General features: G+C 43.8%; 1 protein-coding gene across 13 annotated transcripts in view; it reads left to right on the top strand.

Annotated features, from left to right (window-relative positions):
• The window catches only part of enox2 (ecto-NOX disulfide-thiol exchanger 2), a 290,823-nt gene that overhangs the window by 169,156 nt on the left and 101,778 nt on the right, over positions 1–19,889 (top strand). For all 13 annotated transcript variants that reach the window (XR_009790374.1, XR_009790375.1, XM_061786742.1 and 10 more), the window contains one exon: positions 10,299–10,430. Coding sequence is in view for 11 of the 13 variants with exons in the window: in XM_061786742.1 (XP_061642726.1) it covers positions 10,299–10,430 (132 nt within the window). In the remaining 2 variants the exon portion in view is untranslated. The remainder of the gene's footprint in view (positions 1–10,298; positions 10,431–19,889) is intronic.

Here is a 19,889-nt window from a genome sequence, read left to right on the forward strand (position 1 = left end):
ATGTTGGCACTCCCTTTGTTTGCTAAAACCTTGTTAAATTGCTCATTTTGATAGTTGTGTCTGCTTCTTGGGGTCCACGTTTCAGCGCATTGCGCCAATCATAACAGAGTCAGGAGGTGGACCCTATGCAACTGAGGACAGAGGGTGACTGAGCAAGCTTATTTTGAGGAGAAAGTGTGCACACTGAGGTGGCAACTGAAAAAAAAAAACTTAATTATGTCATCAATTAATCAAAGTCGACTTGACTTTCATCACCTGAGTGTTGCTTGCAGAAAACCTGAAGTCGTTCAACCCATAATGCGGGCCAAACCGTCTCCCCAGCCCTAAAGGTGAAAGGTTTTTACAGGCAATGTAAATGGGGCTCGGGGTATAGTGGTGGTGGAAGCATTGCTATCATAAAGAAAGAAACTTGAATCTTTGAGGTCAGGCAATACATCAAGGCAAGGCGTCTTAATAGAGCAGAAACCACTTTGAGGAATTAGGCCATGTATGATAATATACTGTAGTACAGCTGCTGCTCATTTAGTCTTTCTATAACTCCATTGAATTACATCACTGAGACATAGACGAAAACCAATAGCACACTTGATTGATACCTGGTTGGCTGGACAGTAAAGGAAGCCACAATGAAACCTGTACTTAATGTCATACATTACTAGATGCAAGTGTTTGTGTTTAGCAGATAAATAGTTTTAGCACATATATTTTGCATCGCCGACTTGTAACGAAGCAAATTGCCTTATTAGCACACGTCTCCTGTGTGGACTGCGCTGCTGTACTGGGACTCACTTCGTTCATATCTGTCCGCTGTGTGTGAGTGTCTGTGTGTGAGAGCTCATACTCCCACCACCCTTATTTACTAATGGCTTCGCCACCATTAAACGTATTTCAAATTCCCTGCTGTGACTCTTGCACATTTACCCACTCTCGACTCGAGTGGAATAAATACATAATTTGCACATTTAAAAAATTAGGTGTTTCTCCTCCTTGCGAAATGAAAAAGGTGTGAGATTAGTCGTTGCTGTTTTAAACATGTAAAACACAATCCAGCTTGCTTTTATTGGTTCATTTCATATACTTTAAAGTAGAAAGGTAATCATGTTTCTTTTTGCTCCCCTCTCTTGTGTTGCTCAATTGTCAAATATTTCATCATAAAGCACAGTTAACAGCGTTGGAGTGGGGTTCACGTTCAAATATTTCACTATCGCGCAGTCTGTTTTGGAGGATTAACTTTTGAATGGAGGCACTGAGAAGTCTATGAGACTCTATGAGTCTCTTCAAGGTGACATATTTAGACGCCACGTGTGTTTGGCAGCAGGCAAATCCGAATGTTGGTGGCATTTCTCCTCTGACGCTTGCTTAATCTTAATCCTACAAAATAGCTGCACTACAGGTGCTGAAATTAATCTGATTCACACAACACCGGTCCTTTGTCAGAAAATAGATTGAATGGGGACGTATAGATGGATAGATGGAGAATGATGCCTAGATGGATGGACCGACGGACAGACTGCACAAACACTGATTGAAAGCTGGCCAACACACAACAGTACAAAGCGGGATTGAAATAGAAATGAAAGATGCATCACAGTGGAAAAATACATAAACGTATGCTGTTTTTTTCTATATTTATTTATTTATTTAATTTTATTTTTTTGTACCAAAACTGCGTGCCTTGACGATACATTTCCTGGAAACGAGCACCCACACAAAGCATCCCTTGCGTTTATGACTCAGTCTCTTAGTTTCTTGAGTAAGCATCACCCAGCGCGTTCATCCAAAGCTTTTCATAATGTAATAAATTTTTTTTTGTACTTGTCTATTGAATGGGCTGCACAAAAATTATGACATTGCAGCTTCCTTTTTTAAACTAGCAATATACATTGCGAAATAAAAAAATTCAGGAAAACAAAAACAGGCATGCGAAAACCAGCACACATTTCTCTTGTTTCCTCTCTGATTTATTGTTTTGGCAGTATATAATAGCTTAAGTTGAAAATAAACAATGCTCAGTTTAGCACAGAGCCATTCTAAGGGCTACCTGTATTTAAATGAACTGCAGTATGGAGCAGGTTTAATGCCCAGTTGTACTGTAGTACATACTGAAATGCCATTCGCACATTCCTAACACTACTCATTTGTTCTTCATCAGTCTATTATTCCATGCTTTATTTTTCCATTATATGCATTATATATTTGAGTGCATTAGTTAAATTGACACGTTATGTAGATCTTAAGTTTGTCCCTTCAAAATGGCATTCTGTAGACCAGTGGTTGGCAACCTTTGTGACATGAGGTGCCAGTTTGAAAATTTCTTCTCGTGTGCCATTATCAGCTTTAATGCAAAGTTAAATTATGACACAAAATACAAAAACATTTCCAACATGCATACATCCGGCTTCCCATGCTTTGCAGTGTAATACGTAATGCGATACCTTGTCCTGTGATTTTTAACAGCGGTAACAACTTTGAGCTTGTTTACCACACCTGGATACAACACGTTCAGTTGAGTCTTCTTTATCTGCTTGGTCTCTGAAAGTCAGCTGGCCCTGACTTTGTTGGCATCTGAAATGCGCGGGTCTTTGGGATTGTCGGCGGGGCAGCGCCCACAGCGCTGCGGGGATTGTGGGCGGGAGGTGTCACTCAAGCCCTGTGCGGACAGTGCCCATGTTTGGAAGTGCTGATGTCGCCTATGGACATAGCAGGAAGCATATTAGGAAGTCGGCAGGCTTTCCCTGCTGAGTGGACTGAGTGTATTTTAGGCTGAGCAGGCAGCTTTAAAACCGAGGTTGAAAGCCTCCTGCTTAGACGTCGCTGTGTATCATTTTTAGTTTGGGATAGTGGGACACTGCAATAATTGTGCCGCCTCCATTTCTCCCTTGCCTAGTACGGTACAAGTCTGCCAAAATAGCACTCACATATCCCTCTCCTTTTTCACGTCACCGCAATGCCACTCGAGAATATAGAACATTCTTTGATTTGAGGGCGTGTCGCGTCAGCCTCCCTGCACTTGCCGTGTCATGCGCGACACGAATTTCAGTGTTGCCGCCCCCTCAGCATCCCCCCAGGTCCGAAAGCTTTCCCATGTCACACATGCCAAAGGTTGCAGAGCGCTGCTGTAGACCGTTACATTATATGCAGGTGTGCAATTATTTCCCGTGTCCTCAGTGTTACTTATCATACAAAAAGAGAAGTATATAACACTCTGGGATTCTCCATTTGTGTTGTTCAAAGGCTTGTAATTACAGTAACATCGGTGCTAGTTCCCATTAGCATATATGTGACTTTTTCCATTACTTTATTGTATTTACTGCATTAAGGTAACTGACATTTTTATTTAATTGTCAGTTTTACAGTAAACTGCAACAAGGAATGAAGTAAGTATGTTTTACTTCTCATTTGGACAATTGTTTGCCGTCTATCAAACTGCACACAGGCACTCTGGGGGAAAAAAAGGCTTTAAAAAGACATACAGCTACTTTGAAGTAAGGCACTGCAAATGTGACTGTCGCGCACATTTACATTACGACGATGATGCTCAAACGATGTGGTACGAAACTGGTGTGTGGTGTACACATGGCCACTCTCGTAAAGATCTGCGGGAATTCCACGTTCACAATCAGTTCCATCCTGGCAAAGAAACAAATCAAGGAAATGATGGTGTGAAAGAGGTAAATGTGCTAATGAAACAGATCAGCAAGTGGAAATAACCATGGATAAGGGGGATTCCTCTTCCAACATAACCTTTCCTCCTCCCTCTTCGCCATCTTCCATATGCCAACAAGAGTCTTAAATGAAGGTAAAAATTATGTTAAATGTTCATTTATGCATTTAGTCATTTATTGTTCATATTGTTTTGTCTATGTATAACTATAGTTCTCTATAAAATGTATTTTAATTAATGTTTTTGAGTCTCTGAAATTGAATAATGGAATTTACATCAGTTCTTATGAGAAATATTGTTTAATTCGGTTTTAATCAGGCTTTTGCACTGTTAAATCACCAGGTTCCACTGTAATCTAAACAGTAGAATACCAATGGCCGAATCCAAAATACTGCAGTTTTTCCCACTGATTATCAACCATTTTTTCAATCAAGCAAAATAGTCTGCTTTTTTTTTTTAGGGGGGAATCAAATCATTGGAGTTTATTTAAAACTGTCATTTAGATTGTTTCCCCCTCCTTAAAAAGAAAAAAATATCATGCAAGTACATTTTTTTTTTCACACTTTTCTCCCGCACCTTGCAGAAAGCTTATCAAGCAGCTTGATTGCATTCAGTAGGCACGTTGACAAATGTTTTGTTTTCCCCACAGACGCGGCCTGTTTATTTATCACAAAGGCATCACATTGTTTGCAATCCCTTTGTTAGCATCGACACGGCTGGGTCATAGCTCTGCTTTTCCTCTTTTTCTCTCTCTTTCTTATCTCCCTTTGTGTTTCTCCTCCCCCTCCCTCTATCACACTATCACTTCCTGTCTGCCACCTCTCTCCATTCTGATAAGAAGCCAAAGAGTCACGCTCTTGTCCGGCAACGGATATTCCTCCTTGACAACACTGGCACCAACACAAGTGCCTCTGTTCCAAGGCCATAATAATAAACCCTAAGGTGCGGCCGGACAAAACAGCCGCACGGGCTGGAAGTGGCCCGCAGGATCAATTGGAAGTCAGCATGACACCGGCCCGGATAACAACATCTGCCATACGTGCACGTCATTCCATGAGCAGCGTCTTATTTGTATGAACTATACAGTACTCACCCATCGTGAGATTAAAGTAAACTATCCTGTTATGCAGGCCTTTATATTATATACAGTGGGTACGGAAAGTATTCAGACCCCCTTAAATCTTTCACTCTGTTATATTGCAGCCATTTGCTAAAATCATTTAAGTTCTTTTTTTCCTCATTAATGTACACACAGCACCCCATATTGACAGAAAAAAAAAGAAATGGTTGAAATTTTTGCAGATTAATTAAAAAAGAAAATTTGAAATATCACACAGCCATAAGTATTCAGACCCTTTGCTCAGTATTTAGTAGAACACCCTTTTGAGCTAATAGAGCCATGAGTTTTTTTGGGAATGGTGCAACATGTTTTTCAGACCTGGATTTGGGGATCCTCTGCCATTCCTCCTTGCAGATCCTTCCAGTTCAGTCAGGTTGGATGGTGAACGTTGGTGGACAGCCATTTTCAGGTCTCTCCAGAGATACTCAATTGGGTTTAATTCAAGGCTCTGGCTGGGCCATTCAAGAACAGTCACGGAGTTTTTCTGAAGCCACTCCTTCATTATTTTAGCTCTGTGTGTAGGGTCATTGTCTTGTTGGAAGGTGAACCTTCGGTCCAGTCTGAGGTCCTGAGCACTCTGGAGAAGGTTTTCGTCCAGGATATCCCTGTACTTGGCCGCATTCGTCCTTCCTTCGATTGCAACAAGTCGTCCTGTCCCTGCAGTGTCTTGTTGGAAGGTGAACCTTCGGTCCAGTCTGAGGTCCTGAGCACTCTGGAGAAGGTTTTCGTCCAGGATATCCCTGTACTTGGCCGCATTCGTCCTTCCTTCGATTGCAACAAGTCGTCCTGTCCCTGCAGTGTCTTGTTGGAAGGTGAACCTTCGGTTCAGTCTGAGGTCCTGAGCACTCTGGAGAAGGTTTTCGTCCAGGATATCCCTGTACTTGGCCGCATTCGTCCTTCCTTCGATTGCAACAAGTCGTCCTGTCCCTGCAGATGAAAAACACCCTCACAGCATGATGCTGCCACCACCATGCTTCACTGTTGGGACTGTATTGGACAGGTGATGAGCAGTGCCTGGTTTTCTCCACACATACCGCTTAGAATTAAGGCCAAAAAGTTCCATCTTGGTCTCATCAGACCTGAAAATCTTATTTCTCACCATCTTGGAGTCCTTCAGGTGTTTTTTAGCAAACTCCATGGGGGCTTTCATGTGTCTTGCACTGAGGAGAGGCTTCCGTCGGGCCACTCTGCCATAAAGCCTCGACTGGTGGAGGGCTGCAGCGATGGTTGACTTTCTCGAACTTTCTCCCATCTCTCGACTGCATCTCTGGAGCACAACCATTGTGATCTTTGGGTTCTGGTCGCCCCAAACGTCTTCCATTTAAGCATTATGGAGGCCACTGCCCGACCGGTTAGAGCGTCAGCCTCACAGTTCTGAAGACCCGGGTTCAATCCCCGGCCCCGCCTGTGTGGTGTTTGCATGTTCTCCCCGTGCCTGCGTGGGTTTTCTCCAGGTACTCCTGATTTCCTCCCACATCCCAAAAACATGCATGAATTGGAGACTCTAAATTGCCCGTAGGCATGACTGTGAGTGCGAATGGTTGTTTGTTCCTATGTGCCCTGCGATTGGCTGGCAACCAGTTCAGGGTGTGCCCCGCCTCCTGCCCGATGACAGCTGGGATAGGCTCCAGCACGCCCGTGACCCTAGTGAGGAGAAGCGGCTCAGAAAATGGATGGATGGATGGATGGAGGCCACTGCGCCCTTAGGAACCTTAAGTGCAGCAGAAATGTTTTTGTAACCTTGGCCAGCTCTCTGTCTCTGAGCTCTTCGGGCAGTTCCTTTGACCTCATGATTCTCATTTGCTCTGACATGCTCTGTGAGCTGTAAGGTCTTATATAGACAGCTTTCCTAATCAAGTCCAATCAGTATAATCAAACACAGCTGGACTCCAATGAAGCTGTAGAACCATATCAAGGATGATCAGAAGAAATGGGTCAGCACCCGAGTTAAATATGAGTCTCACACCAAAAAGGGTCTGAATACTTATGGCTGTGTGATATTTCAGTTTTTCTTTTTTAATAAATCTGCAAAAATTTCAACAATTCCGTTTTTTTTTCTTCTGTCAATATGGGGTGCTGTCCGTACATTAATGAGGGGGGGAAAAAAGAACTTAAACGATTTTAGCAAATAGCTGCAATACAACGAAGAGTGAAAGATTTAAGGGGGTCTGAATACTTCCGTACCCACCACTGTAGGTGACTATTACACCGCATGTTTTCCGGAAATAGGCGAAGGTTCATAACACTTCTCAGACATTTTGAGCTTTCAAGAGCATCAATAAATTTGTTATCAAGCTTTTTTTCACCACTTTAAATGTGTTAATATTATATAAAAATAACAGACAAAGTGGGTACAGACCTATAGTATTGATTTGTGAAAAAATATGAAATTGATCATAGTTGGACATACAAGATTTCTGCCCAACAGCGATGATGCCTTCCTCTGAGTATTGTCATATTGTCTGTCTAGATGTGTTGCTTCATCGCTTGTGTTCAAATATCCATTGATTTAAAGGTTATAGCACGTCGACTATCCAGGCTATTCGTTAACCTGTCGATGGTGTTTTGCATTGTGTGTTAGGATTAAGCGAGCAGAGATTCCTGAGGAAAGGTTGTGTGGTTGTTTTGAATTCCAACGCCTCCTTCTCTTTCTTTGGTGTTTCGTTTGATAGTAAACTTCAACAGGTTTTGGAAAGAAACAGCTTGAAGTCTCTTGGTTAAAAAAATATTCACAGCGTGCTAAACTGATGCTTGTTGTTAAGTAAGTTGAATTTGCTTCCACGATCTCGGTCTCATCTCAAATTTTATCTCGAAAGTAAGTCAAGGCAAAAAAAAATTGCCCCAAAAACGGCTCCTATCTCAAAAAAAAACTTGTAAGTCGAGTCATTCCTAAGTCAAGGCACCACTGGCCACATCTTGTGGCATCTTGGTGTCAAGGAACAATGTTGAAGTGAGTTGAGGAGCTTTATGTAATGCGTTGCCACCGTCGATAAGCAATCATGAACCTTTTTAGGAGGGGGTGTCAATTACACGATTTTCATTATTGAGTAACACAAACCTATGAAAAGGTTTGATTTAAAAAAAATGCGAAATAGTGAAGGTTGTGAATAATGAACAATGATAAATCGGGGAACTCTATTACATAAACCTTGCCCTCTCGCACTCTCATGCAACGCAACGCACATACGCATGCACATACACATGCACACACACACACACACACATATATATATATATATATATATATATATATATATAGGCTGTTGATTACAGTCATTATCGCTAAGTAGTAATATGCTTTTACAAAGTGCAATCACGAAATGCAACTTAATGGAAGTAAATACAGTCAGTTTATGCACAGAAAACAATAACATTGGGCTGCCAGCACCGACTTTTCATTTGAAAATCCGCTACTTGAACATTGTTCAATTGTGCACGTTCACAAACTGCAAAGAACTCGACAGTTGTGATTTCTCTCCCTATTTACTTCTGCCGTTTTATTTTTTTTACAGCGGTCAGGCCAGCCGAAAAGCTGAAGTCAAGGCAGCCGCTACAACAATTGTTAATCGTTTCTTACCATGACACGCCACCTCTCCGCCAACGTGGTGAGAGGGTAAACTTCAAAATAAAAGTTTCATATGTTACTATATTGGACATCAATGCCATTTTAAGCCTTTATTTTGTCCCGTGCCGGCCCTGAATGAAACCTTAGCCATACGTTCGCCCACTGGTGGCAGGCTGTCTAGGTTGCGGGCACTGCTACAAACTAATCACTTTTTATATGCACCCGTGCCCGCATTTTAAATGTAAAAAAATCGCAGAAGACCAGGCTCATTTAATTGTGGCAGCCCAAATCGCGTTCAAGGTTAAAATTCAACTAATTGTGCAGCCCTATATTAAAGCGTTTTTGTACAGTCGGGAGCTTGGTGTAACAATGACCGCTTAATAAATTAGCAATTTATTTATTTTTAGAATATTCAAATATTGATTGAACAATTTTTGGGTGATGTTGTGTTGATGTGCATGTGCAGTAGTATATGATAGCAATACCAAGGTATAACACCAACCTGAAAGAAGCGCTGTTTGGGAACTCAAGCAAGATGCGGTTTTTTGGGTTTTTTTTCCCCTGGAAAGAAGTGGTTTTGGTCGCTGCAAGGATTCTGCCGGACAGTGATGATATTCTTTATCCTCTGCAAAAAACGACTAATATTACTCATTTTGCAGCTTTACTGATTCAGTTGTGAAACCTTTGTTCATGTGTGTCTCTATGTCTGTATTGTACTGCCTTCTGGTGGTGAAGTCACACACAGAAGAAGGAGCACAATGTTCGTCTGGAACGAACGGCTTTAAGGCATTACAATTCATTTTAATGGGGAAAGATGATTTGAGATATGAGTGTTTTGATTCACGAGCGTGGTCAGGGAATAAATTAAACTCATAGGTCCAGGCACCACTGGTCTTATACAGGAATTTGATCTGAGCACAATAAATAGCAAAATAAGCAAATAGGTGAATATGTGGGTTGTGAATCACAAGTACAGTGCCCTCCAAAAGTATTGGAATGGCAAGGTCAATTCCTTTGTTTTTGTTGTACACTGAAGACATTTGGGTTTCAGATCAAAAGATGATTATTGAGATAATTATGAGACAAAATTCCAGCTTTTATTTCATGGTATTTACATCTAGATGTGTTAAACAACACCTTCTGTTTGAAGCCACCCACTTTTCAAGTGAGCAAAAGTATTGGAACAAACTATTAAATTAACCCCCCCCCCCCCACACACACACACACACACACGCACACACACAGACAGATTTGGCAGTTGTTGATGAACAGCAGTGTGTGGTCATAGGTCGACAGGGGGGCAGTTTGGCACTCAGAGCAATTTGCGGCTCCATCAGATGGACAGAGGTCGAGCAGAGAAGAGAGTGAAAGGTGCTTTTGAGCGGTGAAATGGACCCCGGCCACCGGCGGGGCACTTATGATGCGTTCCCTGCAACGTGATTGTAGGCTTTCTATGACGGGATCTTATTTATACAATTGTTGATGATTTCGAACAGTTTGAGCTGCGATGTATCAGTTGTGTCCAGCGCCACCATAAACGCACTTTGAAGGGTGGAAGTTGACGGTCAAGATTATAGCTGCACGTGAAACCAGTCCCTGTTCATTTTCAGTGTCAGAAAATCATAAAAGCAAGCTGGATAATTTTTCTAGTGGGTTCTGAGTGAGGCTGCACAGTCGTGGCAACCTCCGCTGAGCTCCCTTCTAATACAAGACAATGTGATTGGAGATGCCATGACCACAGTTTACTCTCGGAGTTGCAGCGCAGAATGTTGAGTGTTGTGACAGGATTCATCACTTTTCTTGGTCTCCCATGTTATATAGTAGGTGCAGTTGAAAGTCAATATCATGCTTAGCTTTTCGTATGATTTCCCCTAAATTCCCATACCACCATCCTATTGGGTTATAACATTTTCTCCTCGCACTGACCTGTATTGTTTGTCTCTCCTCAGAGGGTATTCATAACATGACCATGGAGTCCAACTCCATATCGATGCCCATGTCAGACCCCAACGCCTGGGCCACTGCCATGAACAACCTGGGGATGCCTCCAATGGGCATCACTGGACAGCCTCTCATGCCAGGTACCTCAATGCAACAGTACACAAATATGATGGGAACCTCTGAGGTGGAACAGTATTTTGCCCCACGCTTTTTTTTTTTTTTTTTTTTTTTTTAAACTTTTTATTTATTTTGTGTTTTAATTTTTTCTTACTGGTGGTATTATTGGTGTTTGTCAGTTAAATAACCTTGTGTCTTTCAAGTGGTCAAAGCAATGTTTAATGCAGGAGCTTTACCAAAGCTGCTCATTTCCCCGTCGTCAAGCTAATTATCTTTTAATGAATTGTCCTTAAGGCTATTTTCCATTTAAGGTACAGCACCAAAGAGTATTTAAAAATGGATTAAGAGACTAAAAAGAAAAAAAGAAAAAAAAATCGTAGCCCAAAAAAATGAATCAACTCGCATGTCCTTTTTGTTGTTTGTTTGTGAGTGGCTACATTTTTTTTTTCCAGTGCTCTTTCTTGAGTTGCTCTCAACCTCAGAGCACTTTAATTTTCCATTCTGGGGAGTGGAGTTAATTTCCTATGTGGTTACATTGATCATGGTCTGAATATTAAACAAACTGCTGACTCAGCTAAAATGTCATCTATCCAGCCATTTTCCATACCGCTTGGCTGCAGGTTTTATACTTTTTACTAATGATGCACCGAAACTTCAGCCACCGAAATGTTTTGGCCAAAAATGGTTCAAAAGTGCATTTTTGGTTTTGGCCTGAAAGACCTTTGTAAAATAAAACGGCCAAAACAGGATGTTGTTCTGACAAAAAACCAAGGCCAGCGCGCAGTCGTGTACACTATATTGTAAAAAATAAATAAATACATTGAGAGAAAAAAATGGCGCATCTGCATTGAACAGTCCCTCAATCTCGCTGCTTTCCGTTGTTCGGGTCCTAAAATTGCTTGCCTTAAGATTGCTTGGTGCACGCTGTTTTGCGCCACGCCAGCTACCTACGAGCTACAGCTAACTCGACTAAATACGATGCTGAGCCGTGGAAGCGAACGTTCGCTTTGCATCCGGTGTCAATGCAGCATAGTCACTAATCATCGCCTCCATGATAGTGAATAAGCTGCACTGCTGAGAAGTATTGTTATCACGATGGGAGGACAAGGAGTAATTAACAGGAGAACGTCGAGGACGCCATGCTAATTGCTAAGCTGTCATGACATGAAGTCACAAAACACCAAAGTAAGTGATTGGGTGGTACAGTACACTTGTCACATTGGTCTGACGACTGGAACCGCATTATAGCATAGAGTAACCAACTGAAGAGCAAAATTGCAGACAAATGAATGTGTCCAGAGAGGAAAGTATTGTAATACACAGAGGGATCGGAACCGGAAACTAGAAATGAATTAGTATGTCACCAATGCTATGTCCATCCATCCATTTTCTGAGCCGCTTCTCCTCACAAGGGTCGCGGGCGTGCTGGAGCCTATCCCAGCTGTCATCGGGCAGGAGGCGGGGTACACCCTGAACTGGTTGCCAGTCAATCGCAGGGCACATACAAACAAACAACCATTCACACTCACATTCACACCTACGGGGAATTTAGAGTCTTCAATTAATGCATGTTTTTGGGATGTGGGAGGAAACCGGAGTGCCCGGAGAAAACCCATGCAGGCACGGGGAGAACATGCAAACTCCACACAGGGAGGGCCGGGGATTGAACCCGGGTCCTCAGAACTGTGAGGCTGACGCTCTAACCAGTCGTCTACCGTGCCATGTCACTTGAGAAAATGCTTATTAATTTAAAAGTAATGTAAAGTATATGATAAATATTTATAATATAAAATAACCTATATTAATCCCACAATGGGGAGATTTGCATTGTTTCAGCAGCAATAATGGAAATAAAAAACACAAAAATAGCATCCAAAAGGAGACATTTGGCTGCAACTGCGTCTGCTAATTACAAGGTTGATGCAATAAATACATTAACATAAATATTGAAGCTGTAATTTATTGATGATTACAATTATGGAGTAATGATTATGTTGTGCAGTTGAACTCTATGCAGAATTATTGTTATCCTTTTAAATAATAACTTACTTACTTACTTACTGTAATAACTTCCCCACGGTAATGTTCTTGACATAATTTTTAAATTATGGAAATTTAGACAAATTGATCTGGAAGTGAATTTCTATAGAGTGGCAGCTCTGCAGTCATAACCATAGGCAATTTTACTAATAATGAGCATAATTTAGTAATAGTTTAGCTGGGCCGTGGCCGAAGGCAGGGACCTTGACGATCCGATCCCCGGCTACAGAAACTGACTCAAGGAACGTTGAAAGTTACCTCTCTGGTAGGAAAAGAGCCTGAGCTGGTGTGTGAGGTCGTGAAGTTCCGACGAGATATCGTCGTGCTTGCTTTCACACGCGGCTTGGGCTCTAGTACCAGTCCTCTTGACAGGGGTTGGACTCTCTTCCACTCTTAAGTTGCCCACGGTGAGAGGCACCGTGCAGTTTTGGGTATACTTATTGCCCCTCGGCTCTGCGCCTGTATATTGGGGTTCAGCCCGGTTGACGAGAGGTTAGCCTCCCTCCGCCGTTGGGTGGGGGGACGGGTCTTGACTGTTGTTTCTGCCTTTGCAACAAACAGCAGTTCGGTGTACCCAACGTTTTTGGAGTCCTTGGAGGGGGTGCTGGAGAGCGCTCCCAGTGGGGACTCCATCGTTCTGCTGGGGGGCTTCAATGCTCATGTGGGCAATGACGTGATTGGGAGGAACCCGAGTTGTGTTCTGTTATTGGACTTCTTTGCTCATCACGGATTGTCCATCATGAACACCATGTTGAAGCATAAGGGTGTCCATATGTGCACTTGGCACCAGTACACCCTAGGCCACAGTTCGATGATCGACTTTGTGGTCGTCAGGACGTTGCGAGTCGGAGAATACTCAAAGACCTCAATTCCACCGACACACCTTCCCATGAGGAAGCAGAGTCTGGAGTCTCTGAGGCAGGCTCTCCCATCTCTGGGGTTGAGGTCACTGAGGTGGTTAAAAAGCTCTTTGGTGGCAAGACCCCGTGGGTGGATGAGATTCCCCCGGAGTTCCTAAAGGCGCTGGATGTTGTGGGGCTGTCCTGGTTGACACACCTCTGCAACATCGCATGAAGATTGGGGACAGTGCCTCTGGATTGGCAGACTGGGATGGTGGTCCCCCTTTTTAAGAAAGGGGACTGGAGAGTGTGTTCCAACTGCAGGGGGATCACACTCCACAGCCTCCCTGGTAAGGTTTATTCAGGGGTGCTGGAGCGAGGATCCGTCGGGAAGTCAAATCTTTGATTCAGGAAGAGCATTGTGGTTTTTATCCTGGCTGTGGAACAGTGGACCAGCTCTACAACCTCAGCAGGGTCCTCCAGGGCGCATGGGAGTTGGCCCAACTAGTCTACATGTGTTTTGTGGACTTGGAGAAGGGAGTTCGACCGTGTCCCTCAGGGATTCTCAGGGGGGTGCTTCGGGAGTATGGGGTACCCAACCCCCTGATACAGGCTGTTCAGTCCCTGTACGACCAGTGTCAGAGTTTGGTCCGCATTGCTGGCAGTAAGCCGGATTTGTTTCCGCTGAGGGTTGGACTCCCAAAATGCTGCCTTTTATCACCGATTCTGTTCCTAATTTTTATGGACAGAATTTCTAGGCGCATCAAGCCGTGATCTCCAGCTCTCACTGAAGCGGTCCGCAGCCGAATGTGAAGCGGTTGGGATGAAAATCACCACCTCCAAATCTGAGACTATGGTCCTCAGTCGGAAAAGGGTGGAGTGCCCTCTCCAGGTCGGGGATGAGATACTGCCACAAGTGGAGGAGTTCAAGTATCTTGGGGTCTTGTTCATCAGTGAGGGAAGAATGGAACGGGAACAGTTCGATCAATGCAGCGTCTGAAGTAATGCAGCCTTTCTGCCAGTCCATTGTGGTGAAGAAGGAGCTAAGGCGAAAGGCCTTCTCAATTCACCGGGAGATCTACGTTCCTACCCTCATCTATGGTCACTAGCTGTGGGTCGAACATCCTCATCCAAGTCATTTGTCCACAAAATGTTGGTCATTACATGGGGGAGGTCTTGGCAATCAATTAGGTTTATCAATTAATTTGAGGTTTTTTGTTTGCGTTTCTCCATAGCACGTCCTCCTTACGAGTGCGCAAACTTATTTTTTTTTGTTACAATGCTGTCGTTTTTTGTTTACTTTGTATTCTGAGCCAGTATTTGAGTAACGAGCTAGCTTCTGATCACAGAAAACCCATGCATGGAAGGGGAGAACATGCAAACTCCACGCACGGGAGGCCAGATTTGACCCCGGGTCCTCAGAACTGTGAGGCAGATGTGCTAACCAGTCATCCACCGTGCCGCCACGTCATCAATATCAATAAAAAAACTAAGAAAACCATGCAGCCTGCAAGGCATTCTGCGAGAGGCTACAGCAGACGCCTTAGGGCTCATTTCATGTCTCTTTTTGCTGGGTCACTGTCGATGTACAGTATATGCAGGAGGGAGTAGCTAGAAAGAGACTTGAGATCTACCCTCAGCCTCCCGACCTATCACGGCCCAGCTAAGCAAATTTGGTTATGTTATCAAACTCACTCACTCTTTTGTTATCTTTTGTGCACTGAAACAAAAAAAAAAGTGTGACAGCGCGAGAAGAAATTGTTGACGAGAGGGAAGGTCCCGTCGCTAGTTTGGCAGTACATTGGATATAAATGCCAGTGACAAGTCAGAACAGAGTAATTATGCTTGAGTACAAGCATGCCGCACGAGCACATTATGTTCACACCCACACAATCCCGACAAGAGCACTAATCAGGCGAAATTAGCCGTCCTATTCTAGGCAGTCCATGCATTCACACAGTGTCGCTCATCAAGTAGAGAAGACACAAATTGGCAGATGAAACGGGAGTGCTGAATGATGTGCACACCTGCTGAACATTCTGCACACATTCGATAACAAATCAATATTCTCCCCACTGTGGGGTCTCAAAAAAACCAACAATGATGTTTGAAAACAAAATCTGCGTTCGCATGAAAAGGCATTCACGTTGCCAAAAAACAGGTGGGGCTATAACCTGTAACCTTTTTGGCCAATCAGAAGATAGACACATCTTTGAAAATTTGGCAAATTGAAGAAAACACATTGCAAAGCTGAGTTACTTCAATATGTCAAACATGATGCGAATGAAAATGCACCAGAGATGGTTGCTACATGTCTTTAAATCATAATGTCTTCATACATGGTGAAGCAGCATGTGGCTCATTACCCAAACTCATTATTTGTGCGTTCTTTGTTCCCAGTAGCTGTGAACAGTTGTGTGTAGGTCTGCAGCTATCGAATAGCTTTAGAATCAAGTATTCTGCCAATTATCCCATCGATTAATCAAGCAATCAGATAAAATGTGATTTTTAATTAATAAGCAATGAATGTGCCTCTGAGGTGCAGGTATTATTTCTGTCCACTTGGTTGCCATCCTCACGTTCTACTCTCATATCTGTGACTTTGAGTGTGTATGGTTTTCAAGGGTGGGTCTTGGCCTGGTGAGTGCCGTGGGTGTCAGCAGATGCGCGTGTAGATTTGGCTGGCTGTTAACTGGCTAATCCGTTTACCACTCTGCATGTTGAGAGACTTCTGGCCATCGGCAGCTTGGTTTGAAATGTGCCTACACGTTTGTTCAGTAAAGAAATTGAAAGTTCACAGTCGCCTGTCCTGGACCTCTTGTAAGTGCACTATGTTCTAACAAGCGATGGTAGGCTCTATTAATAGCTAACATCGATATGTTGCTTTGTGTTGGCGATCGTGGAAAATTCAACCCTGCGAAGCTTTGAGGCTTTGAGATTTTGCTTTGAACTTTCTTATATTGGCACAAAATAGGGTCTTTTTTAATAAGGGGGAAAATAACATGGAACCAATGAAGCCTATCACGATCATTTTTAAAGACAATTTATTTTCCCAAAAACTATCACAATAAGTTTTTTTAATGCCTCTGAAATCATGAAAAATACTGCCCTCCCTTATTATTTTTTATTTTATTTTTTGCTTTTAAATCAGTACTGTTTTTATTAATATTATTGTTGTTGTTATTATAATTTCCTTTCTTGTTTCTCTATTAAATTGTTTTTCTTTACTCTGTGATATCTATCCCCCTGGGCCTGAAATTAAGACTAAAGAGCTACAAGACTGTGGTTGGTCCACTGAAGACGACCCCTTCACCTGTCAATCAAATATATGTTGACCTTCACAGTAGTCAACTACTGGTTGAAGCACGTGTGCTACTCAGGTAATGCTTAATAAAGAGTTAACTTTCCCGTGTTTGTGTTCATTGGGGACTAAGACACACAACAACTCGGCGAGCACTGACATTTTAAACAACTTCGCCGCGGTGGAGCCAGGCCTGGTGGTGGGGCTCGAAGGCGAGCGCCTGGTGGCCGGGCCTGCACCCATGGGGCCCGGCCAGGCACAGCCCGAAAGGGTAACGTGGGTCCCCCTTCCCATGGGCTCACCACCTGTGGGAGGGGCCATAGGGGTCGGGTGCAGTGTGCGCTGGGCGGTGGCCGAAGGCGGGGACCTTGGCGATCCGATCCCCGGCTACAGAAGCTGGCTCTAGGGACGTGGAATGTCACCTCTCTGGCAGGGAAGGAGCCCGAGCTGGTGTGTGAGGTTGAGAAGTTCCGACTCGATATACACACCTTGGGCTCTGGTACCAGTCCTCTCGGGAGGGGTTGGACTCTCTTCCACTCTGGAGTTGCCCATGGTGAGAGGCGCCGAGCAGGTGTGGGTATACTTATTGCCCCCCCGGCTCTGCGCCTGTACGTTGGGGTTCACCCCGGTGGACGAGAGGGTAGCCTCCCTCTGCCTTCGGGTGGGGGGACGGGTCCTGACTGTTGTTTGTGCCTATGCACCAAACAGCAGTTCATAGTACCCACCCTTTTTGGAGTCCTTGGAGGGGGTGCTAGAGAGCGCTCCCGCTGGGGACTCCATTGTTCTGTTGGGGGACTTCAATGCTCATGTGGGCAATGACAGTGAGACCTGGAAGGGCGTGATTGGGAGGAACGGCCCCCCCGATCAGAACCCGAGCGGTCTTCTGTTATTGGACTTCTGCGCTCGTCACGGATTGTCCATAACGAACACCATGTTCAAGCATAAGGGTGTCCACACGTGCACTTGGCACCAGGACACCCTAGTGACTTTGTTGTCGTGTGATCGGACTTGCGACCGCATGTCTTGGACACTCGGGTGAAGAGAGGGGCGGAGCTGTCAACTGATCACCACCTGGTGGTGAGTTGGCTCCGATGGTGGGGGAAGATGCCGGTCCGACGTGGCAGGCCCAAACGTATTGTGAGGGTCTGCTGGGAACGTCTGGCAGAATCCAGGACACGCTGGAGAGACTACATCCTTCGGCTGGCCTGGGAACGCCTCGGGATCCCCCCGGAAGAGCTGGATGAAGTGGCTGGGGAGAGGGAAGTCTGGGCGTCCCTGCTGAAGCTACTGCCCCCGTGACCCGACCCTGTGGCTCTGTATCAATTATAAGCGGTAGAAAATGGATGGATGGACCTGCACTGAAGTGAATCAGCCAGGAATGCGTAGTCAGTGTCGTATTTTCATGCACAGTCCTAAAATGCCGCTCCACATTTCCGTTCTTTGGTAATGCGATGGCAGACTGGCAGATGAGGCATACGTATTTCGAAAATGTCATTGAGGAAAAAAATACTCCTCGTCCCATTCCGTATGAAAGTGGTAAGTTTTTGTCTTCTTCCTTGGTCCAGCTGCGCCACCCATTTTTATACCCTTTCTTATGTTTAAGAGAAAACACAGAGAGATAAAAATTGGAGGTAACTCACTGACTAGCTTGTTAGTTTTGACACACTTGGCGCCATTGTTTGCGCATCTGCAGTTACCTTTTAGCAGCGTTGTTTGGGCATGTGCATGACCTAAGTGTCAGAAAAATTCCGATATCATAGATTCTATAAGTATATCAAACAAGTAACGGGATGGATGATAGGCTGATGTCTTTTTTCTTTATGTCATGCGATCTACCAATACTACCCAGTCGACCGCGATCGACGCATTGAGCACCCCAGTATTAGAGCATTGGTTAAATGCTTTCTATTGATGTTTGTGCACCTACATATTGCCAGTAGACATTTTCTCAGCAACATCACAAGCACACACACACACACACACCTACACACAAAGATTCCCGAGCCACCGCTGTGACTTTGATCTAATCCAGGTGGATTAGCTATCGATTCTCCATGACTGAACATCATATTTTCTTTTCACCTCTTAACACCCGTGAGACAATTGGCTGTCCTTTCCTATTTGCTCTCTTTTAACATCTCCTTTCCTCTATATACCGTTTAAGTTGCTTTTCTCATTCATTCCAGGATGCCGAACTCCTTTCATTAGACGTTTGCCTTCAATTTGTAATCCGCTGTTAGCCGGTATTTTTGTTCTTCTTTAACGGTGCTTCCGGCCAAGCACGTGTCCAGTCAGACAGCTGAATAAACAGACCACCTAGGGCAAAGCCTCCAATACACTTCAGCATTTACAAAGCAGGCACTGATGACAGTTTTATTCCTGCGGATGGAGCTGCCAGCGTTTGTGTCTGTGAGGAGGTTTGGAGCACATGTTTTCATGAGTGGAGTGTTTGGATAGAGGAGGAGACTGGAGCAAGGCCAGAAGCAGCAATTGATGAGGTACAGCTCAGTAAACGTTGTTATTCCATGTCGGGATTGTGACTGCGGTGTAAATGTGAAATTGTTTTACAGTTTTGTTATTAATTACCCGTGCTCGGCGTGAGAGTGTTTGGCTTAACGATGTGACTACTTGAATAATGCAAGGGTCCTCAATAGATGAAGTAGACAAACCTATTGCCTGAATTGTAACTCCTCCCACGTGACATGAGACAGCCAATCATACCGAAGGAGCATTGTGAGTGGCGCAAGTGGGCGAGTGTCAGGCTGGCAAGTGGTGAAGTAAAATAATTCTGTGTATTTTATAAAAGCAAACCATAAGTAAATGTTATTACACAAATTCAGTACCAGAAGAGCGAGTGTGTTTTGTTTCCTTTGTCATTTTGCTGTACATTGTTTTGGTACTTGAAACATCCGTGTAATAATGGCTGTCTATTACAAACCAATATTTATGAGTCACACATATTCATTTCAGCGTATAACAATGTGTAGCAAGGTAAAGCTACATGCTTGCAATGTCACCAAAGCATTTCAATAGGGGCCTTTAGATGGGGCCTTCTGTATCAATTATAATCAGTTTAGCAGCCCAAACCAAATAAAAATGCTCCATTTAAACACCTCAGTCGGAATGAACAGGCCAAATCCGAATGGAATTTCATGCGGTTTCACAGGGGTAGAATGTTCCTTTTACCAAACTGATCATAAATAATTTTTTTCCATATAAACTGTCATTCGGAATAGAGCCGGGAAGCGTTCTGTCTGCACATGTCGTAAATCTCTTGTCGTAAATGCGCGGGGGCGTCATTG

The sequence above is a fragment of the Phyllopteryx taeniolatus genome, chromosome 10 (genome assembly GCF_024500385.1).
Source record: "Phyllopteryx taeniolatus isolate TA_2022b chromosome 10, UOR_Ptae_1.2, whole genome shotgun sequence".
In the NCBI taxonomy this organism is placed as follows: Eukaryota; Metazoa; Chordata; class Actinopteri; order Syngnathiformes; family Syngnathidae; genus Phyllopteryx; species Phyllopteryx taeniolatus.